Source organism: Mobula birostris, chromosome 4, assembly GCF_030028105.1.
Source record: "Mobula birostris isolate sMobBir1 chromosome 4, sMobBir1.hap1, whole genome shotgun sequence".
NCBI classification, from domain to species: Eukaryota; Metazoa; Chordata; class Chondrichthyes; order Myliobatiformes; family Myliobatidae; genus Mobula; species Mobula birostris.
Window position 1 is genome coordinate 25757768 of NC_092373.1, and position 22789 is coordinate 25780556.

General features: G+C 42.6%; 1 protein-coding gene across 1 annotated transcript in view; it reads left to right on the top strand.

Moving 5' to 3' along the window:
• The window catches only part of LOC140196215 (sodium/hydrogen exchanger 9-like), a 574106-nt gene that overhangs the window by 337143 nt on the left and 214174 nt on the right, over positions 1–22789 (top strand). Inside the window, exons 11-12 of the mRNA XM_072255022.1 lie at positions 2414–2525; positions 16080–16233. Of these exons, the coding sequence (XP_072111123.1) occupies positions 2414–2525; positions 16080–16233 (266 nt within the window). The remainder of the gene's footprint in view (positions 1–2413; positions 2526–16079; positions 16234–22789) is intronic.

A 22789-nucleotide genomic window follows, 5' to 3' on the forward strand; every position in this document is an offset into this window, starting at 1 on the left:
ATATTTGTGCCACATAAGTGCCAGTAATGATAAAGTGCTCGATAAATAAGTTATTGTTAGTGTCTTCAACAAAAAGAAGTCTATTTTTCCTTGATGTTCAACAAGGTTACCATTGCCAAATTGCTTACCATCAACTGTCTGGTCACCTTTGATTAAAAGCACCTTGGCCAGTTACGTGATTCTGCGGCAACGAGAACAAGTGCACACCATTTCACTCCCTTTGCCTTACTATTGTCAAGAATCTGATGGAATAGTCAGTGCCCACCTGAATTTTCAACGTACTTGTAACACTCAAAAGCTGCCAGGTCAGTGCTTAGTTTGAACATGGTTTTCTAGTCAGAGTATTCCTTCCTTTTATCGCCAACACACCACAGCTGCAGGGTGTATCATTTACAAAATTCACTACATAATCTTGCCAAAAGTTTTTCAGCAGAACCTCTCAGCCTCTTGAGCGCTACCAGCCAGAAAGATAAGGAAGCAGGAGCATTGAAACACCATTCCTTCTAATCTTCACACTATCCTTTCTTGCAAATCTGTTCTTCTTTGCTCATCGACGTAGCAGAATCAGGGGATTCCCTACTATTTAGTAGACAGACTCCAGTGGTTTAAAACAGCACCTCGCCAACTGCATTTAAAGATGGCCAGTGAAATTTAACCATGTTAACATCCAGTAAATAATTAAAGTGCAGAATAGTTCATCCGAGGATAAGCATCATCTGCAGTTTCTCCCAGTACAAGCAGCTTCTGATTTTCAGTCTTCAATTTTGTGAAATGTAACAAAATCTGAAGGCTGATATGGGATCAATTAAAGGGAAAAATGCCCAGATTGTTTTTAGCTTGGCTCATGTTATTAACAACCATGCTGAGATGTTGAGGCCCTCAGGGGCATCTTGGTTAGCTCTTCTTCACATGGAAGAGAAATGATATTTTCCCCTGTTTAACAGATTTGAACTAAGGCTGACTAAGAAAAAAATAAGGAAATAAACAACTCAGCAGAGGAGCCAATGGTATGAAGCTGCTATCCGTGGGATTAGTATTGAGTACTTCTAAATCAGAACTCTACCTAACTGTTTGATACAAGGACATGGACCTGAAGCATTATTATTTTTTTCTCACTCTCTACAACTGCTGCCTGATCTACAGAGAATTTCCAGCACTTATTCATTATAGTTTACTTGCTCTAATCTAAAACTAACTACAGTCATGCATACTGGGAAGAAATATGATGCTAATTATTTTTCACACAAATTAACGCACTTCAAAACTTCTTGGCCTAGAAATCTTCCTGTCCCATTTTCCAGCATTGAAATGATGCTAGCTATCTGTCCTATACTGCTTCAAAGAAAATATGGCTCAGTTTGTTAGCACCAGCTCCAAATAACATTCTATTCTTGAGCAGTAACAAGCTCTAGGAGTCAATATTCCCACGGTGATGGTACGTTCTTTCTCAAAATTCTTAATTTCAGAAAATTGCTTTTAAAGGAAAGTGACAATCTAAACATAAGTTCAGATCCTACTATTGGCAGGAATGGAATTTAAATTCAAGTAATTAAATAAATTTGGAATAAAAAGATAATGTCAGAAAAAGTAACCATGGAAGTTCTACGTTGTAGAAGCACATCTAGTTCACTAATGTCATACAAGGTAAAGAATTCGCTGTCCTTGTCTTCTCTGGCCTGTGAATGATTCCATTCTCACCAATATGTTTGACACTTAACAGTGGTTTTAATTCAATTTGAAACAGGCATCACCTCTGATATTGCCAACAGCATTTGCTTCCTTGATAAATAAAGAAAGTAAAGAATTTTTTAAAACCTACTCAAGCTAATCTTAAACAACAGGAATTCTGCAGATGCTGGAAATTCAAGCAACACACATCAAAGTTGCTGGTGAACGCAGCAGGCCAGGCAGCATCTGTAGGAAGGGATTACTCACTCTTCCTTCAGTTAGTCCTGACGAAGGGTCTCGGCCTGAAACGTCGACTGCACCTCTTCCTACAGATGCTGCCTGGCCTGCTGCGTTCACCAGCAACTTTTATGTGTGTTGCTCAAGCTAATCTTTGCAGGTTTTCCCATTTCCCGATTCCATTAGCTTCCATTTTCTATATCTGTTCCAGTCATTTCTCTTTCCCCAGTTTGTAGAAGAGAATTTAGTGGAATTTCTTTAACATGACTCTTTTTACTGACAATACTGACTCTGATTCCGATTCAGAAGGTAGTGTGGAAGCTTGTCTGAACAATTTCTTGCATTTAGAAAGTTTCTTTAATAAAATGGGGTTCACGGAAGTGTCTGGGCTCTGTGCAATGGGTAATATTTTACAGCATCATGCCATGTAACGTAAAGATCCAAATTCTAATCCAAGCATTCATCAGCTGATGCATTTGCTACTTTCCTTAAGATATTGTGTCAATAGATCGCTATCTTTGTGGCTCGTGCTTGTAATATATACCCTTTGACCTTGCTGCTCAACCTGCGGCGCAAGAGAAGGATTCCATGGAACTTCCAACACATGATGATGTTTTCAGGTAAGTTAGTTCCCTCTCATTGATGATGCCTTCTACTAAATATAAGTTGCAAAAACATGACATGATTAAATAGGAAAAAAGAGGTAAGTTTACCCCTGTAGTAGGTGGTTGAAAGACTAACGATAAAATCTCTGGCAAAAGATGCTCAGAGTATTTGGCTAGAAGTATTTTTACTCAGAGTTATTGTCATAGAGTCAGGGAGTTATGGAATGCCACAATACAGAAACAGGCCTTTTGGTTCATCTAGTCCATGCCCTGCTATTATTCTACCTAGACCCATTGACTTACAGCCAGATGACAGCCCTCCATGCTGTTCCATCCATGTACCTATCAAAATTTCTCTTACCTGTTGAAATTACACCGGCATCCACTACTTCCTCTGGCAGGTCATTCCACACTCTCACCGCCCTCTGAAGAAGTTTCCCCCTCGAGTTCCTCTTAAGCATTTCACCTTTCACTCTTAACCCATGACCTCTAGTTGTAGTCTCACCCAACCTCGGCTGCAAAAGCGTGCTTGCATTAACCCTATCAATTCCCCTCATTATTTTGTATACCTCTATCATATATCCATCCCTTCACTCTCCTGCGCTCCAGGATAAAATCCTAACCTATTCAACCTTTCCCCTTCACTCAGGTTCTCAACTAATGCATCGAAGGAAATAGGCAGTTGAATACCAATAATATTGGAGATTATGTCAGTCATTATGATTTGAAAATCACTTCTTTTAGAGGTGGCAGAAACAGAATAATTCAGTGCCTTCAGCTGGATATTGGATATGCTGTTTAGATAGAATAAATTGTGGGAAGGTGTGGGTTGGGAATGGGAGTAACAGTATTGTGACCATTGGTGGGTGCAGCCCAGTCTATCACAAACAAAGCCCTCCCCACCATTGAGTACTGCCACAAAAAAGCAGCGGCCATCATCAAGGACCCTTGCCGTCCGGGCCATGCCCACTTTTCACTACTATTATCAGGCAGGAGGTACAGAAGCCTTTGGTCCCACGGCAGTAGGTTCAGAAATGATTATTACCCTCAAGCCGTCAGGCTCCAGAGCTGGCATGGGTAATTTAATTCACCACAACTCTGAATTGAATCTCCAACCTACAGGTTCACTTTCTGAGACTCTTTAACAAATCAGTATTATTTTTGTTTGGATCGTTTGCCTTTCTGTGCAGTTTGGTTACTTGTCGGTCTTTGTCTGCTTATGTATAGTTTTTCACAGTGGCAGCTGTGTAGGGATGGGGTTCGTATTCTGGAGATGGAAAGGACAACCAGAAGACAGCAGAAGAGAACCAGGAGAAATGCAGCCATGGTTGCCACCACTACCACATATACATGTCCCACCTGCAATAGAGGTTGTGGGTCCAGGATAGGACTGTATAGTCATCAAAGATCTCATCATTAAAGGAGTGGACATCATTATCAGATTTCGATGGACAACCGAAGAAGAGATAGTTTTTCATAAAATTCTTTCTTGTTCCTGTAAATGCCTGCAAAATTTGAATTTCAGGGTAGTCTATGGTAACATCTATGTACTTCGCTTAAGAAAAAATTTTGAACCTTGAATGTTAAACGACTTGGACCTAGCATAGGCTCAATGGGCCAAATGGCCTTTTTGGGTATCATATTAATACTGGTACTGCTGATATTTTATCTGGTGGTGTCATTGTTCTTCATTAATGTAGGTTGCTATTTATAGAATGTTCTTGGCACCATTTCTTGAAATGAGCTTGATGAAAGAATCCAAAACTTCTTTCCAAAACTAAACTTTAATTTGTATTTATGTATTTGCTCCTGCATTATAGAATCATAGAATTGTACTGGTGAGTCCACTAATCAAAGGGCAAGGTAAAATTTTAATCGAAGTACATACTATCCTGAGATTCATTTTCTTGCAGGTATTCACAGTGGAACAAAGAAATACAATAGATTCAGTGAAAAACTACACAGAAGACTTGACAAACTATGTACCAAAGACACACTGTACAAATAGAACAAAAAACAAATAAGGATAATAAATAACTAGCAAATAAATAATGCCTAGAACATGAGGTGTAGAGTCCTTAAAAATTAGTCCATAGGTTGTGGAATCAGTTCAGTGATGGGGTGAGTGAAGTTATCCACACCGATTCAGCAGCCTGATAGTTGAAGGGTGATAACTGTTCCTGAACCTGTTGGTGTGGGACCTAGAGCTTCTTTACTTCGTCCCCAATGACAGCAATGAGAAGACAGCATGATCTGGGTGGTGGGGGTCCTTAATGATGGGTGCTGCTTTCTTTTGGCAGTGCTCCTTGTAGATGGGTGAGAAGGGCTTTTCCTGTGATATTCACTATTTTGCTAGGCACTACCTTTCGTCGGCCCTTATAATCAGTCTATGTCCACTACTGACACTCCTCTAACTTTGCTTCACCTTTACATGAAAAAGAATTCTTTTAGACTGGAGACACAGGATACTGGAAACTGGGGTGTGACTTTGGACACACTGCTTGACCGCTGAGTTCTTCTAGCAGTTTATTTTTGCTTCCTTTTAAATTATTCATTGTCCAGATCTCTGAAACCCATCACAAATACAGGAGGCTCTGCAGGTGCTGGAAATCCAACGCAGCACTCACAAAATGCTGGAGGATCTCGGCAGGTCAATCAGCCTCTGTGGGAATGAATAAACCATCGATATCTCGGGCCAAGACCTTTCTTCAGGACAGGAAAGGAAAGGAGTGGGGAAGGGGGATAGATAGAAGGTGGTAGGTGAAGCCAGGGGGATAGGAAAGGTATAGGGCTGGAGAGGAAGGAATCTGATAAGAAAGGAGAGTGAACCACGGGAGAAAGGAAAGAAGGAGGGGCATCAGGTGATAGACAGGTGAGAAGTGGTAAGAGGCCAGAGTGGGGAATAGAGGAAGAGGGAAATCATTTTTTACTAGAAGGAGAAGTTGATGTTCATGCCATCAGGTTGGAGCCTACCCAGGTGGAATATAAGGTGTTGTTCCTCCACCCTGAGGGTGGCCTCATCATGGAACAAGAGGAGGCCATGTCAGAACTGGAATAGAAATTGAAATTAAAATGTCTGGCCGTCGGAAAGTTCTACTTTTGCCAATGGAGCGAGGGTGCCCAGAGAGGTGATCCCCAATCTACACTGGGTCTCACCAACTTAGAGGAGGCTGCACTGAGAGCACTAAATACGATAGACAACCCCAGCAGGTTCACAGGTGAAGTGTTGCCTCACCTGGAAGGACTGTTTGGGACCCTGAATGGAGGTGAGGGGGGAGGTGCAGCACTTTGGCTGCTTGCGGGGATGAGGGACAGGTGGAAGATTAGTGGGGAGGGATGAATGGACAAGGGAATCATGGAGGGAGTGATCCCTGCAGAAAGCAGAGAGTCGGCGGGGGGGGGGGGAAGGGAAGTAAAGATGTGTTTGGTAGCAGGATCCCTTTGGAGATGACAGAAGTTGTGGAGAATGATTTGTTGGATGCAGAGGGTTGTGAGAAGGTAAGTAAGGACAAGAGGAACTCTATCCCTACTAAGGCAGTGGGAAGATGTGGTGATATTTAACAAATATCACTTTTATCCTCTACGTGCTCTGGTTAGGCCACATCTAGAGTATTGCTTTAATTGTTGGTTCCACACGTTTCCCACCCCCCCCCCCCCCATTCCAGGAAGCTTTGAATAGGATTTAGAAAAGATTTACCAGGATATTGCTTGAATTAGAGGGTGATTGCTATAAGGTTTGGCAAAGTTGGGTTGTTTTCTTTGGAGTAATAGAAGTTGAGGAGAGACCTGACAAAAATATATAAAATTATGAGGTGGACAGCCGATATCTTTTTCCCAGGATCAGAATACTTAAAATATTTTAAATGAGTGTATGTATTTAAAGTGAGAGGATGAAACTTCAAAGGAGAGTTTTGTACAGAGAATTGTGGGTGCCTGTGACGTGCTGCCAGCCATTGTGGTGGGGACAGATACAACAGAGGTGTTCAACAAGTTCTGAGATAGGCACACGGATACGCAGAGAACAGCAGGATACGGGCCACGTGCAGGCAGAAGGGATTTGTTCAATTAAGCATTATTAGCGTATTTAGTTCAGTACCAAATTGTGGGCTGGAGAGTCTGGTCCTGTGCGGTATTGTTCTGTGTTCTTTTGGGTGTCATAAGTAAAACACAGGAGTTCATATCCTAATTTTTTTGGTTTTCATAGCACACTGTTTGGAAGCAGAGAATTTTGATTCTGTGGATTAAAAACAGGCTCTGCTTTAAACAGCTAAATTAGCATAGACCTGGCACTTGGATCAAATTTAGACCAGATGTAGGTGTAAATCCTGGCAGATGGTACTGTATTCAGATGATTCCCCCAATGAATGGAATACAATCTGGTATTAATGGGGCCTGATTTTTCGTAAGGGTTAAAGTACCATGTAATTATGGCTGATGAACAGCAAAGAGGCTGTCATGTTCATGTTCGGTAATCTGACTGTAGCTAACAGCAAGGTGATTGGCGGAACTGTGAAATCCGGGCACAAAACAGCACACGGGAATTTGAGGGTAGCCGAATTTCTGCAAGTGGATTGCAAAAAAAAAAAAAGGATTCTTTAATGTCATTTCTGCAGTGGGATTGCCAAAGCTCCGGTTAGATTCCAGCCATTGCTTTGGCTCGTTGTCACTGCTCTCACCTCTGAGCCAGAGCTTATTCCGTCAATCCCAGTCCGGAAGTGCAAACACATTTTCCAGAATGACATCCCTGTGTGGTTCAGGGAATGCTGGATTGTTAGTAGTACCATCCTTTGGAAGAGATGCTAAAAGAAGTCTCCTCGGGTGTCTATCAGGTTCAGATTTATTTCTCATGTGTACATTGAAACATACAGGGGAATGCGTTGTTTACCTTAACAACCAACACAAGACCCTTTCTCACTCTCATACATATATAAATACACACACCTCCAGCCCCAGGGCAGTCTGCCACCGGGCCTCCAGTCCTTGGGCTCACAAACTATGGGGTGTGTATCTTTGGACTTTCCGAGCCCTGGACTTCAATCCTCACCTTTGCCCTCCGGACTTCACCAACCTCTGGGTATCAGCCGCTGGATTCGCCAGTCACGGGTTTGACTTCCCAGACCCTCATGGCACTATTTTGAAGATATTTCATCCCACTACCCTAGATAATGTTTATCCCTTCAGCAGTAGGATGAGGTGACTTTGGTCATCATTTTACGTTGCTGTTTGTGGAAGCTTGCAATGCATAAATTAACCACTTTCTGTCTGTGTGGTGAGAAAACCTTTGCGAGGCTCTGTGGAAGATGCCGGGTGGGTGGAGCCACTCAGTCGGTTCAGTAGAGAGCTGATTTGGGTGTGATCGTCCAGATTTCCTCCCCTTATGCTGTAACCTTTCTTCATCTCTATATTTACAAAAGGATGCAGGTCTAGATCTCATGGCTCAGAATGCTGGCATTTACATTCTGTGGTCTCCTCTTCCATGCAGCCAACCTGCCCATCAGAGTACAGCATGGGTTGAGGGTGAAGGTTAGATGAAAGGAAAAATTCAATGTCCTCTCCTGTCCAACTACAGGATATCAGTGGGCTTTGTTCACCTATCCATCCCCTCCAAAATGAGGATGTAACTGAGATTGCAAAGAAAGGGAAAAAAAGTAAACAGAAACATGCCACAAATATAATAAAGATAATCTACTATCGCTATTGTTCTTCTAGGTGGCAATATTAACCTTTACCTTGACAGAATGGGGTGATGCACCATGTATCCTGCCCCAATGTCACACCTCAGCCTCAGCCTCGAAACATGATAAAATTGAGTGACTTGTTTTTTCCTGTTTCCTATGCTAGTCACCCTGTGATGTTGCTGAGTAAGATGAATATTTGCTCATTTTTCTTATTAAGGACAGATTTATACTGCAGGCCAGTGTCCACATGATCTGGGTTTAGACAGCTCAAAATCCTTCCGAATTGGAAAGGTCATTGCAAATGACAAATGAAATGTAGTTTCTGCGGTAAATCGCAATGACTTTGTTACTTATTTTTAAAGGGAAGGGTTGAGGGCAAAGTATGCCACTCACTTGGCGATTATTGGCATGTTCACTACAATCACACATTGTCTTTGAAGGATCTGGAATGAGCTCAGCAGAGGCACATGAGAAGTCCCAAGGAGAAATTCACAGCCTGATTCCCGTCACTGAAATCAATGCTGAATAGCTTGAAGAGAATTGCACTAAAACAGCTATTTGGAAGTTCATTGATTTTTCTTTTACCTCAAGCTATAGATGTTAGCAAACACTATTAATCCCCTGATATGAACTCCTTTGGACAATTACAACTGCCAGTCCCAATAACTGTCAGGCCAGCTTCTTCTGGGCTTTCAGGCTGTTGTCTTCTGGCCCGGTTTCCAACCTGTATTTGGGCTTCCATACTGAAATGATGCCTCTGTTTCCTGGACAGTGTGTACAGATTGCTTGTGAATAGTGGTTACCTTTAATATTCATTAACCCTATAGGGAAAGCCGATCTACATTACTGAAAAACTGGCTAAAGGTTCAGACTTATATAAAAAACCTAATAATGTTATATTTTTATCATACTTAAAAGTTTACAGAACAGAAAGAAGCAGTGCCAAAGAGCTAGTCATCCTAATTTCATGTGTGTTGTTTGAATTTCCAGCACCTGCAGAATTCCTGTTGTTTGCATCCTAATTTCATTCCCACTCTTGGTCCATTTCCTTGTCACCATCGTCATCGTTATGTGCCCTGTTGTATGACGTGGGTGATCGTGCTGTTCCATCTGTCTTTAATCTGAGAAGTTCTAATAAGCTCTTTACAACTTTTGCTTCTCCATCCCTTGATGTAACTCATGAATGTCATGCACTGTCAACCCCAACTTTTTCTTCCATCAGTTTTTCCTGTTGCTGCAAGATGTTCGAGCTTCTCTTTCCTCAGTACGTCTCAGAAATCCAGCTGCCATCTCCTGATTGATGTTACCAGCTCTCTTCTTGTTCCGACATCGCAATACTTCTTCATTTGTTAATATGTCCTGCCACAATATTTTCATCATTCTTCTCAAAAACCATATTGCCTTATATACTCTTTTAAAATGCACTAAGGGTTTCTGCCTTCGCTCTCTTTGGGCACTAAATTCTGGGCTTCCACAACCAAATGAAGAAGATATCTCCTCCTATTCCTTCCAATCTTTCTAACAATTTCTTTAAATCCAAATGCTTGGGTACAGATCGTTCTCTTCAGAGAAATAAGGAAACACACAGTCTCCCCCTCCCCAACCCTCTTATTCTGGCAGTTGCCCGCTTCCTTTCCAGTTCTGATGAAGGATCTCAACCCTAAATCTCCACTGCTTACTCCCCTCCATAGGTGCTGCCTTACTCACTGAGTTCCTCCAGCATTTTGTGTGTGTGTTGCTCCAGCAGTGACAATATCTCTTGTGTTTATAAGAAACAGTCTCAACCTCTTTCACTAAAATTCTCCAGACACAGCATTTTCCTTATAAATCCCTTCTGTGCCTTCCTGTATGTCTTGACTAGAACTATATGGTGTATTCCAAAAGTAATCCAACATTTTAAGCAATTCCAAAATGACTCTTTTGATCTTAAATGTGATATTAGATTAGATTATGAGAACACTCAGTCCTCTTTTTATTGTCATTTAGAAATGCATACATGCATTAAGAAATGAGACAATGTTTCTCCGGAGTGATATCACAGAAAACAGGACAAACCAAAGACTAACACTGACAGAACCACATAATTATAACATATAGTTACAGCAGTGCAAAGCAATACCATAACTTGATGAAGAACAGACCATGGGCACAGTAAAAAACAGTCTCAAGGTCCCGAGTCCCTGATAGCAGGCAGCAAAAGGGAGAAACTCCCTGCCATAAACCTCCAGGCACCGTCAACTTGCCGATGCCTTGGAAGCAGCCATCACTGAGTCCATCTGTCCGAAAACTTCGAGCTTCCGACCAGCATCTCCGATACAGCCTCCCGAGCGCCATCCTCTGCTGAGCGCCTTCGACCTAGCCCTGGCCGCTGAAACAAGCAAAGCCGAGGATTTCGGGGCCTTCTGCTCCGGAGATCCCGGTTACCACACAGTAGCAGCGGCAGCGAAGCGGGCGTTTCAGAAGTTTTCCAGATGTTCCTCCGTGCTCTCACGTCCGTCTCCATCAAATCAGAATTGTTCACGGTCCCCTACTTGACAGATAACAGGTATCATTACCGGAGAGGCCGTGTGCGCTGCCGTCGCACCACCATCTTCTCCCCATTCCCGGGAGATATAGAGGAAACTAACCTATTTGTCCTCTTATCCTCCTTGGAATAGTTTGGGGACATGTGCTGTAAAGTCCCTCTGTTACTCTTTACTACTTCAGCACCCTGTATGTTCCTTGATATTTTTTTTGACCACTCTAAATGCATTAACTCATACTTCAGGATTGATTTCTGTATATGACTTTACCGCTCATCCAATGAGTTCGCCTATTGATGCTTTCTTACTCAACATCATTGACATGACTTATTTTTTAATCACTACAAGTTCTTTAATCACTGGGGACTATTTTTCCCAAATAATTAATAGAATTTCAAAACAAGCACCCAGTCCAGAGCCATGCACTGTTGTTGCAAACAGCTTTGGTAACAAAAATTTGTGCCAATAAGTTAATTTTGTCTTTTACCCTGAACGGCGCTGGTTTCAACTTGGTAGTTGCCTTTGTATTCCATGGGATGTTACTTTAAGTCATAGCTACAGCACAGGCTCTTTGACCACCCATTTGTAGTAACCCTACATTAATCACTGAATAGTCTGTCATGTGGATCCTTTTCAAAGGCCTTTCTAAAAATACATGAAAACTGCATCAGATGCACAGCTGTCATCAATTAAGTCACTTCATCTGCAAAATAAAAGGAATCAAGTTAGTCAGGCCAGTCTACTCTGACATAATTTCTGCTGACTGACATTTTTTCTTCATATTTTAATATATCCATTTCCCTTATGATTCATTGTTCCCCTTTCCTTTCCGGTTGATTGTTTCCCAGACAAAGATGTAATCCAATAAGTTGCACCAGATGAGAAGCTGACACATGAGTGGTTGACCCCCAATAGATTTCTGGTTTCACACTGGAGTTGCATTGTCTGGCTTTTAGATTTTATGCTTGTGGGAAATTGTGTCCCCAAACCAACATGGAAGCTAGTCTGGGATTTCCTGTTTAGTGAAACAAGTGCCTGAAAGTGTGGAAAACCCCAAAACAAAAGAGATAGCTTTAGTGGAGAGAATAGATTAACATTTCATTGGTAAGGAACTGTGTGCTAAAGTGAGAAGGCTGCTCACAACTTTGACATCCTGTTATTACTGATAAGTAATTTGCAGTCCATTCTATTTTTAGAATAAGCTGCTAAGAAGTTCTTTGTATTTTATTCTTACTGTTGATTGGAGAAGGCAAAGGGCCATCTAGCAACTGGGTGTTTTAAATATCAGGTCAAGTGTTCCTGTTAGAATGAAGGACAAGGCTAATAGGAATAGGGAAACCTGATTGATGTGGGATATTGAGGCTGTGGTCAGGAGAGAAAGGGGCATGGGTCAGGTGCAGGCAGCCAGGCTTAAGCAAACCTTGGAAGGTGTATAGGGGTTGCAGGAGTATACTCAAGAAGGAAATCTGAAAAGCAAATAGTGGCATGAGCTAGCTTTGGCAGAGAATATTAAGGAAAACCCAAAAAGATTTTGTAAGCATGTTAAAGTAAAAAGAGAAAATACTAAAGTGAATATATTTGTGTGGAGCAGCAGGAGGTGGGCCAGGTCCATGATGAATATCTCTGCTCTGTTTTTACCATGAAGAAAAACACAAAGACTTTGGACTTGGAGAACTTAATTGAGAGGTCAATCATATGTCTTATGGACTTAAAATGTATGGAAGTAGATAAGTCTCCAGGGCCTGGTCAGGTATATTCATGAACGTTAGATCCCTAATCGAGATACATACATCATGATTAGGGGTGGGTGTGCCTCTGTTTAAGAAGTGCTGCAAAGGGAAAAATAGGTACTATAGTCTAAGGTTCATCCATCATCATCGATGAAGACCTCGGCACCATTAGTAGTTTTTACGAGGTCAAGTTGCTAGCTCGACACTCAATCCAGCACAGATGGAGAGCATGCACAGGAGCCGGCCGGATTCGAACTCGGGACCTTTCACCCTGAAGTCCAGCGCTGATGCCACTACGCCACCAGCCAGCTTGATGATGGTGTCAAGACCAGCACTTGATTTGGATTTATGTGAGGGAGAGTTGCGCAGCATCAGCCTCACTCTGTCTTTCCAATTCCCATCTGGACCCAGTGGCAAGACAAGAGTCGAGATGGCTGGAGATGGGACTAGGTGCAGTGGATGACCAGGACGTCTTCTGTGTCTTGTCGTGCCCTATGGGTTCCACGATGCTTGCAGAGACCACTTCTTGACCGTTGGACGTCTATTGGTCTTGTCCGCTCAATCCGCCGGAGTCTGTCTTCACATGCTGGGATAGACAACTCCCTATCTCACCGAGGACTTGAGATCCATCGGCTACCCTCACCTGGTTTAGCCGGCTTGTCGTGGCCGTTGCCCGGGGTGTGGCTGCTGTCACATGCAAACAGCTACGGGGAGCCACAGGTGAGAGCTGAGTGCCAGGTGGGGACCAAAGGTGGACAAACCCCCTGAAAAGAACGCGACATGTTCCCCCACCAGAGGTGCTACCCCTCCCTGACACCCTGTACATCCCAAAACTTGGAGGAAGGAACTCAGGAACTCAGATTATCTGTCATCAACTTGATGCCTCTGATACATACAGGAGTGTTTACTCCACCCAGCATTCTGAAGTCAATGACAAGCTCCATTCTGCTGACATTGAGGAAGAGGTTGTTCTCTTAACAGCATGCCACGAGACTCTCGATATCTCCTTCCTGTACTCTGTATCAACATTGTTGGAGATCTGACCAACTACAGAGGTGTCAACTTAAATGGACTTAGAGCAGAATTTGGCCACACAGTAAGGAGTTCATAGGGAGTATAATAAGGGGCTGAGAACACAGCTTTGCAGGGCACTGGTGTTGAGGATAATCGTGGCGGAGGTGTTGCTGCCTATCCTTACTGATTGTGGTCAAATTAGATTCAACTTTATTGTCATTGTACCGAGTACAGATACAAAGCCAATGAAATCCATTTAGCATCTGACCAGAAATGCAAAGAATAGTGTTACTTACAAAATAACTGCAAATAAAAAAAGTGCTACAGCACACAAATATAAAAGTACTGAGACAGTACAATACGGATGCAATACTGCTTAGCGCTGTGGTGAGAGGTTCAGCAGTGTCAAATGGTCAAACGCCAAGGATCCATTGCAGAGGGAGATGCTGAGACCTAGATCTAGGAGACTGAGGCTGGGTTTGTTTGGAATTGTGTTGTTGAAAGCAGAACTGTAATTAATAAGTAGGAGTCTGACATAGGTGTCTTTGTTATCCAGATGTTCCAGAGATGAATGAAAGGCAAGGGAGATAGCATCTGCCATGGACTTGTTTCCAGAATAGGGCAATTATAGTTGGTTGAGGTTGTCTTCAGTCAAGTAGTGACCCAAAATCTGCTTCACTGATGCTAGCTGAAGGACAGTTATTGACCAGGATTCTGGGGACAAGTCCCGCTCTTTCTCCAAATAGTGTTATGACATCTTTTACATCAAGTCAAGAGTAGAAAAGAGGACACCGTTTTTGTCTCATCTGAAAAGCAGAACCTCTATCAACATGGGGCAAATAAAATAAGGGTAGTGTAGGATCAGCATAAATGGATAATTAGAGATTGGTGTTGTCTCAGTGGGCTGATTCCATGCCACTTCACTCTTTATCCCATAATCATAGAGTATTTATCACAGAAACAGGCCTCTTGACCCAACCTGTCCATGCGACTGTATGAACTGCACCTTCCAGCACTATTGGTCTGTCAGTCATGGCTGTTGTGGATGAGTTGCTGGATTGAGACTTGAACCAGGAATGTTCTGCCTCAAGACAAGAGCACGCTGCACAGACCGAACACTGAGTGCTGACTCATCAGACTTTATTTATTTTTTAAAATTTAATTTATCAAGAAACAGCGTGGAATAGGCCCTTCGAGCCACATCACCCGGCAACACCCAATTTAATCCTGGCCTAATCACGGGATAATTTACAATGACCAGTTAACGTGCTAACCAGTTTGTCTTTAGACTGTGGGAGGAAACCTGAGCACCCGGAGGCAACCCTCACCATCACAGGAAGAATGTACAAACTCCTTCCAGGCAGTGGCAGGAGGTGAATCTGCGTTGCTGGTACTACAAAGTGTTCTGCTAACCCCTGCGCTACCATAGTCTAAGCCTTTCAGTTGACAAGTACTAATGCCTAATTCATACTAAAGGACAGTGAGTACTTGTCCCTTTTGAAGCTAAGTGTCCTTTTGTTCAAATAAGATTTAGTTTCTCTTGCGAAACGCAGAGTAACACTGACCACTTAAAACAGGGCATGTTCCCATCAGCAACAAGGTTCCCTTAAGTGCACCTTTCAATAATAAGCAATCTGCCAGCAAGTGTTCTGCAAACCCAATATTGTGTTTAAGTGACAATTTTTCCACTCAGAGAAGTACCCAGATCACTAACGGATGAAATTTCTCCCATTTTCAATTTGACATACTCTTCCCTACCCCAGACATCTCTCCATAGCCCTCCCCCCCGCAACCCTTTGATAACTAAATTAATGCACAACAGCGATCAACACCAAAATTTGTTTCTGAGATTTCAAGAATGCATTATAATCTGCTAAATACCTGGTCAAATTCTTAAAATGCTCCAAGTGATGCTGTTCCATCTAGTGACGTGTGATTAATTTGAAAGGAAATTGAGGTCATTTGTCAGGAAATGTTCTGAATTGATGCAAACCTGGGTCTATTTCTGGTGTTCAGTTCAGCTCACTATGTTTTGTTTGAGGAACCAGGAGGTCAGGTGGCAAGACAACACATCCGCTGCTGCTTGAGCAGATAAAACGAAAGAATGAGTTACAGTTTGAATATGTATTCTGCCTAACAAGAGCTCCATAAGACATAGGAGCAGAATTAGGTCAGGCCATTTAGCCCACTGAGTCTGCTCCACAAATCCATCATGGCTGACATACTATCCCTCTCAACCCCATTCGCCTGCCTTCCTCCCATAGCCTTTGATATCCTTACTAATCAAGAAACTTGAACCTTCCCTTTAAATATACCAAATGATATAGCCTCCACAGCTGTCTGTGGTGATTAATTCCTCAGATTCACCACCTTCTAGCTGAAGGAATTCCTCCTCATCTCTGTTCTAAAGGGATGTCCTTGTTTTCTGAGGCTGTGCCCTCTGATCCTTGACTCCCCCAATAGGAAGCATCTTCTCCACATCTACTATGCCCAGGCCTTTCAATATTCGATGGGTGTTATATTTTATTAGATTAGATTCATTGTGTATTTCTGCTGGTAACAAACCTTGCTGCTTATTTGTAATTGCTCTGTGCACCAACATCACAATTGCACCCTTTTGCTCAGGCCTGCGTGGTGCCATTGCGTTTGCCCTGGCTATCCGAGACACCGGCTCCAAACCCAAGCAGATGATGTTCACCACCACCCTGATGATTGTGTTCTTCACCGTCTGGGTGTTTGGAGGGGGAACCACTCAAATGCTGACGTGGCTTCGCATCAGGTGAGTAACCAAGTCCGCCTTTATCAGATGGGGGGAATCGTGTATGAATGAATCAGATTAGCAGCATCCAGAATGAATCTGATTTGGGAAATCATGAATAAGTCAGCCTAGGAAAATCCTGAATGAATCAGTCCATCAGTTCTGAAAACCTGTAGGAACCAGTCAGTATAACTTTCTGAGGTTTCAGGGAGCAGACTTTATAAATGTTACTTTGCCATTAACTTTCTGCAGAATGTGGCTGTGGGTTACATTGCAACACTATCCTGATCACAAACTCGATAGTGATATGGCTGAGATGGATTCTCTTTCCTCAAAAGCATCAGACTAGGCGCTGACCATGAATTGTACTTGTGGTTTCTCCAAGTTAGCAATACACGAGAAGGCTAATGTTACACAGGCGACCAAACGGATATTTCTGCCAGCCAGCCAGGGATTGGCCATATTGAACACGTGCGGTTAGAACAATCATTTAAAGCAGGGAGAAACCCACCATCCGCGTGAGCTCCTCCGTGGGTCAACTACTCATCTTGGGAATCTGCTTAGGTCACAGACCTTACACAGGACAGCCAAGAGTAACTCTGTTGACAACTTCAAGTGGCCTGAAATTTCCACTGATGCTGGACAACGCCAAACATAACAGCGCTGCCTCCATTCTCCAAATAACATGTAAATTAAGCAGATTTGCTACTGGAAAGTGTTACATTGTTATTGAACTTCCTGATAAGACTTGCCCTAGTCTCTGATAATCACGCTGTAAGGCTGTCCAGAGGCATATTTGTAATCTGTGCCAATTTAGCAGTGCGTTATGAAAACTGAAGGAAACAAAGTATAATCGTTCCTAATAATGTTAGAATAGTATTTGGAAAAAGTGATAAATGGGAGAAATGACTATAACCAAATAATAATCTCATTACTGTATATCTTATGTGACACAATGGCCAGTGAGAACAAAACTTGAAGATATTATTTAACCTGCTGTTTGGAGGGAGATAGTTCTTTTTTTCTGTTGTCACTACCATTCACCTTGGATGCTTTGCAATAAAGGTTTATATGGGGCCGATCGATGCAGCATTGTTAGTGCAGTATTACCAAATGTCAATGCAAAGATATTGGAGAATATGAAATGTAAAGGTGTTTAGAGTGCTCATAGATTGTTACACCACAGGAATAGGCCAGTTAGATCATTATGCTAGCACTGAAACCTCTTACTCTCATACCTCTCACCTCCTTGTTTCCTTGGAATGATTGTTTTTCATTGTTGAAAGCAAATGAAGTGCTGCCTTTCAAAATAATTATTTATGACAGACCTCTCCGAGATTTAATAATCTTCTGTGCAAATAAATTTAATCTAACTTCCACTTCAAATTCTATTTGTGATTAAAAATATGATGTTACCCCTTATTGGTTTCGCTACAAAATTCAAAGTAAAGTTATTATCAAAGTACATACACATATGTCACCATATACAACCCTGAGATTAGTTTTCTGTAAGTACTGTGAGCTACCGCCCAGTGAGAAGACAGACAAAACTAACTGTTCTGTGCTGCCAGTTGAACTCCATATAAGGGGGTGATCACTTGTTTCCGTTGTCATAGTTTTTAAAAAGAAACGTCCTCTTTCTTTCAAGCTGGCTCTGGAGTCATATAGCATAGAAAGAAGCCCTTTGGCCCATCCAGTCCTTGTCAATATATTTCTCTGCCTCATCCCATCTAGCTGCACCCGGACCATAGCACTCCATACCCCAAATTTCAACCATTAACTGCAATAATTGATTCCACTGCCTCACAAGCCAATCGATAAACAAATCATCTTGTGCTTCAAATTTCATTCCTATTACTTCCTCCTTGTGCCAACTCATATGTTCTTTATAGAAATTGGGTCCAAACTTGATCAGACAAATCACTGTCAGCAGAAGTTTCTCAGGAATATCCTTAATATATGAATCAGAATGCTGAAGCTTAAAATGCGCATAAGACCAGAGATCCATAATATATAGGAGCAGGATTAGGCCATTTGGCCTATTGAGTTTGCTCCCCCATTCATCATGGCTGATCCAATATTCCTCTCAGCCCCAATCTCCTGCCTTCTCCCCGTATCACTTCATGTCCTGACCAATCAAGGATCTGTCGGCCTCTGCCTTAAATATGCATAAAGACTTGGCCTCCACAGCTGCCTATGGTGAAGAACTCCACAGATTCACCACTCTCTGGCCAAAGAAATTCCTCCTCATCTCTGTTCCAAAGGATGCCCCTCTATTCTGAGGCTGTGTCCTCTGGTCTTAGACTTTCCCACCATAGGAAACATCCTCTCCACATCCACTCTATCAAGGCCTTTCACCATTCGATTGGTTTCAGTTAGGTCACCTTCATTCTTCTGAATTGTAAGCCCATAGCCATCAAACGCTCTTCATATGATAAGCCATTCCGTCCTGGAATCATTTTCGTGAACCTCCTTTGAACGCTCTCCAGTTTCAGCACATCCTTTCTAAGATAAACGGCCCAAACCTGCTCACAATACTCCAAGTGAGGCCTCACCAGTGCTTTATGAAGTTTCAACATTACATCCTCACTCTCATGTTCTGGTCCTCTTAAAATGAATGCTAATATTGCATTTGGCTTCCTCACCACAGACTCAACCTGCAAATTAACCTTTAGGGAATCCTGCACATGGACTCCCAAGTCCCTTATGCCTCAGTTATTTTGTATTTTCTCTCCATTTAGAAAATTGTCAACCCTTTCATCAGCTTCCCACTATTTTTTGTTCTATTACATGCCCTCCCTTTGGCTTTTATGTTGGCTTTGACCTCTCTTGTTATTTCTTTGGGATGTATATATCCTGTGCCTTCCAAATTACTTCCAGAAATTCCAGATACTGTTGCTCTGCCATTATCCCTGCCAGTGTTCTTTTCCAATCAATTCTGACCAACACCTCTCTCATGCCTCTGTAATTCCCATTACCCCACTGTAATACTGATACATCTGACTTCAGCTTCTCCTTCTCAAATTTCTGGGTGAATTCGGTCATATTATGATCACTTCCCCCGAAGGGTTCTTTTATCTTAAGCTCTCTAATCACTCCTGGTTCATTACACAGAACTAAATCCAGAATAGCTGATCCCCTAGTGGGTTCAACCATGGGCTGCTCTAACAAGCCATCGCTTAGGCACTCTAGAAATTCCCCCTCCTGGAATCCAGCACCAACCTGATTTTCCCAATCTACCTGCATATTGAAGTCCCCCATGACTATTGTAACATTGCCCTATTGGCATGCATTTTCTATCTCCCATTGTAATTTGTAGGCCACATCCTTACTACTGTTTGGGTGCTGTATACAGCTCCTATCAGGTTCTTTTTACCCTTGCAGTTCCTTACCTCTATCCACAATGAATCAACACCTTCTGGCCCTGTGTCAGCTCTTTCTAATGATTGATTTCATTTTTTATCAACAGAGCAATGTTGCCCCTTCTGCCTACCGGCTTTCAATGTGTATCCTTGGATATTAAGGTCCCAGCCATAATCTTCTTTCAGCCATGATTCAGTGATGCCTACAACATTATACCTGCTAATCTGCAACTGTGCTGCAAGTTCATCTACCTTATTCCGTATATTGCACACATTCAGCCCTGTATTCACCCTTTTCTATTTTTGTCTGCCCCTTACATTGGAGCTCATCCTGTTGACTACAATTTTGCCCTATCAAAAGCTTCTCCTCTCTACACATTGCATCTGTTTGTAAACCAACTACCTCATCTTCAGCTCTGTTAGCAGCCTTTCCTATGATACTTCTTGCATTGAAATACAGGCAGCTCAGGGGACTAGTTGCACCATGCCCAACCTATTGATTCCTGACTTTGTCTGAGGTCTTACCAATATCCGCCTCCACAACCTCTCCTCCAAGTGTTCTGGCACTCTGGTTCCCATCCCCCTGCAGCTCCAGTTTAAACCCCACCGTGCAGCATTAACAAACCTTCCCGCTAAGATATTAGACACCCTCCAGTTCATTTGCAAGCCGTCCCTTCTGTACAGGTCCCACCTTCCCTGGAAGAGAACCCAATAATCCAAAATTCTTATGCCCTCCCTCCTACACGAACTCGTTAGCCACAGATTAAACTCTATAATCTTGCTAGTTCTGGCCTCACAGGCACATGCCATGGGTAGTAATCCTGAGATCACAACCCTGGAGGTCCTGCCCTTTAACTTAGCACCCATCTCCCTGAACTCCCCACGTAGAACCTTGTCACTCACCCTACCTATGTCATTGGTACCTACATGGACCACAACCTCTAGCAGTTCACCCTCCCACTTAAGAAAGCTGAGAACTCGTTCCGAGAGATCCTGGACCCTGGCACCTGGGAGGCAACGTACCATCTTGTTCTCGCCCACAGAAACTCCAGTCTGTTCCCCTAATTAAAGAATCTCTTATCACCACAGCGTCACTTTTCTCCCTCCTTCCCTTCTGCGTCACAGAGTCAGGCACAGCACCAGAAACCCAACCACTATGACTTTCCTCTGTTAGGTCAAACCCCCGTGCCCCTGCCCCTGCACCCCCCCAACAGTATCCAAAGTGATATACCAGTTGTTGAGGGGGATGGCCACAGGAGTACACTGCACTGGCTCCTTAACTACTTTCCCCTTCCTGACTGTCATCTGGTCTTCTGTGTCCTGCACCTTGGGTGTAACTACCTCTCTACATGTCCTATCTATAACCCCTCAGCCTCCCGAATGATCCGGAGTCCATCCAGTTCTGGCTCCAACTCTGTAACGGGGATTGTTAGAAGCTGCAGCTGGATGCACTTCTCACAGCTGAATCTTCCGGGACACTGGAGGTCTCCCTGCCTTCCCACATCCCGCAAGAGGAGCATTTCACTATCCTGCCTGGTATCTCTACTATCCTAGCTGAGCAGATATAAAGAAGGGAAAACAGGAAAAAAACTTAACTTAGAGCTTTTCTTTTCTTTACCTTCTCTGGATGAAGCCTCTCTTCAAGAGCTAAAGCCTCAAGATCATCACTCTGACTCTGTCCACTCAGATGATGGCTGCTCTTGCTAATCAATGGCAAACGCCGACTGACGGCTGGTCAAAACTCTTTTTCACTGTACCAACCTGGCCAGCTGGTGGCATAGTGCCATCAGCGCCGGACTTTGGAGTGAAGGCTCCCGAGTTCGAATCCAGCCGACTTCCTTGTACGCTTTCCATCCGTGCTGGGTTGAACGTCGAGCTAGCAACTTGGCCTCGTAAAGACAAGAAAGCCTGCTTAAAAAGACGCCGTCATGACGACGTCCGGATGACTCTACTCGGAGTTAAGGGCTTTCTATTTCTATCTATATTCTACTGTACTGACCTGCTGCTACCTTTTGTATTCGGGCAGTGTACTTGATTGAAATCCCAAATACATTTTAATGATGTGACATTAATAATGTTGAACCTTCCAAAGTCTATGGGCATTGGTTTAATAGGCTGAGAAAAAGTAAAATTGTAGAAGGCTATGTGTTTTCATACCATTGCTGCTTTGGAAACAAGGAGGGAATTCCCAGTCAGTCTATTCCTGGCGAGCTGCAACAAACAATCTGCTTGTGGAACTCAGCATGTCGGGCAGCAACTGTGGTGAAAACGTGATATCCTGATGCAAGGTTTTAACAAAACATCGACACTTTCCTCTCCCAGTGTTGCTCGGCTAGGCAATTGCTATTTCACTTGTAATTTAAATGTTTTTTTAAAATACAAACTTAATGTGCCAGCATAGTACAGGAATTGTATTAATGTAACCCTAATGTAACTTCAGATGGGAACATTTTTCATTATCTATAAATCAATTCGGGGTTTTGAAAGATTCTGTATTAAAAATGCCTTTCTTTTCCATGTTAGAAGGTAGGTGACTGCTGGTGTGCTGGCATATGAGTTCAATAAGAAGATTCAGTAAGAATCTAATGAGAGGTATGCTTGAAGACAGTGAAATATGTCAGAAATGGAATTATGTGAAGAATTTTTTACAACAGCGGAGACAGTTATGAGATATGAAGTTGAGGGAGGAATTGACATAACTCATACTAAGACTGTTCATGCAGTGAAGTTCCTTAATCTTCCTTAGTGCCTCCACCAATGAAATTTATGTGTTGTGGATTTTGATTGTCCGTAGTTTCCTGCATCAAGTAGCTACACTTCTGAGGCTATGAGCACATTGATTACATGTAGTGCCTAACTTTGTTAAAATTAATAATCATCTTTAATTTGATAAAAGCATGAACAGAATAAGAACCACAACTACAAACAGTTACTGTACAACATTTGCACAGTTCCGCCAATGCATTTGGCGTTTAGCTCTGGGGATGGCTGTTATGTTAACTGCAAATTTAGCTTGTTCTTTTAAGATTGCTGTATAGCCATGCTGCACAGAACCTCTCTAAATAAGTGCAAGTAAAGATCACTTACAACCTAATAACCTTTGGAGGAAGTTTCTCCAGATTGTTGGTTCCTTACTCGGGAAGATGCCAGGTTTTTTTTCAATGTCAGAATTACAAGGCAAAAATGAATAACTTTATTTCCCTTTGTGTTTATGT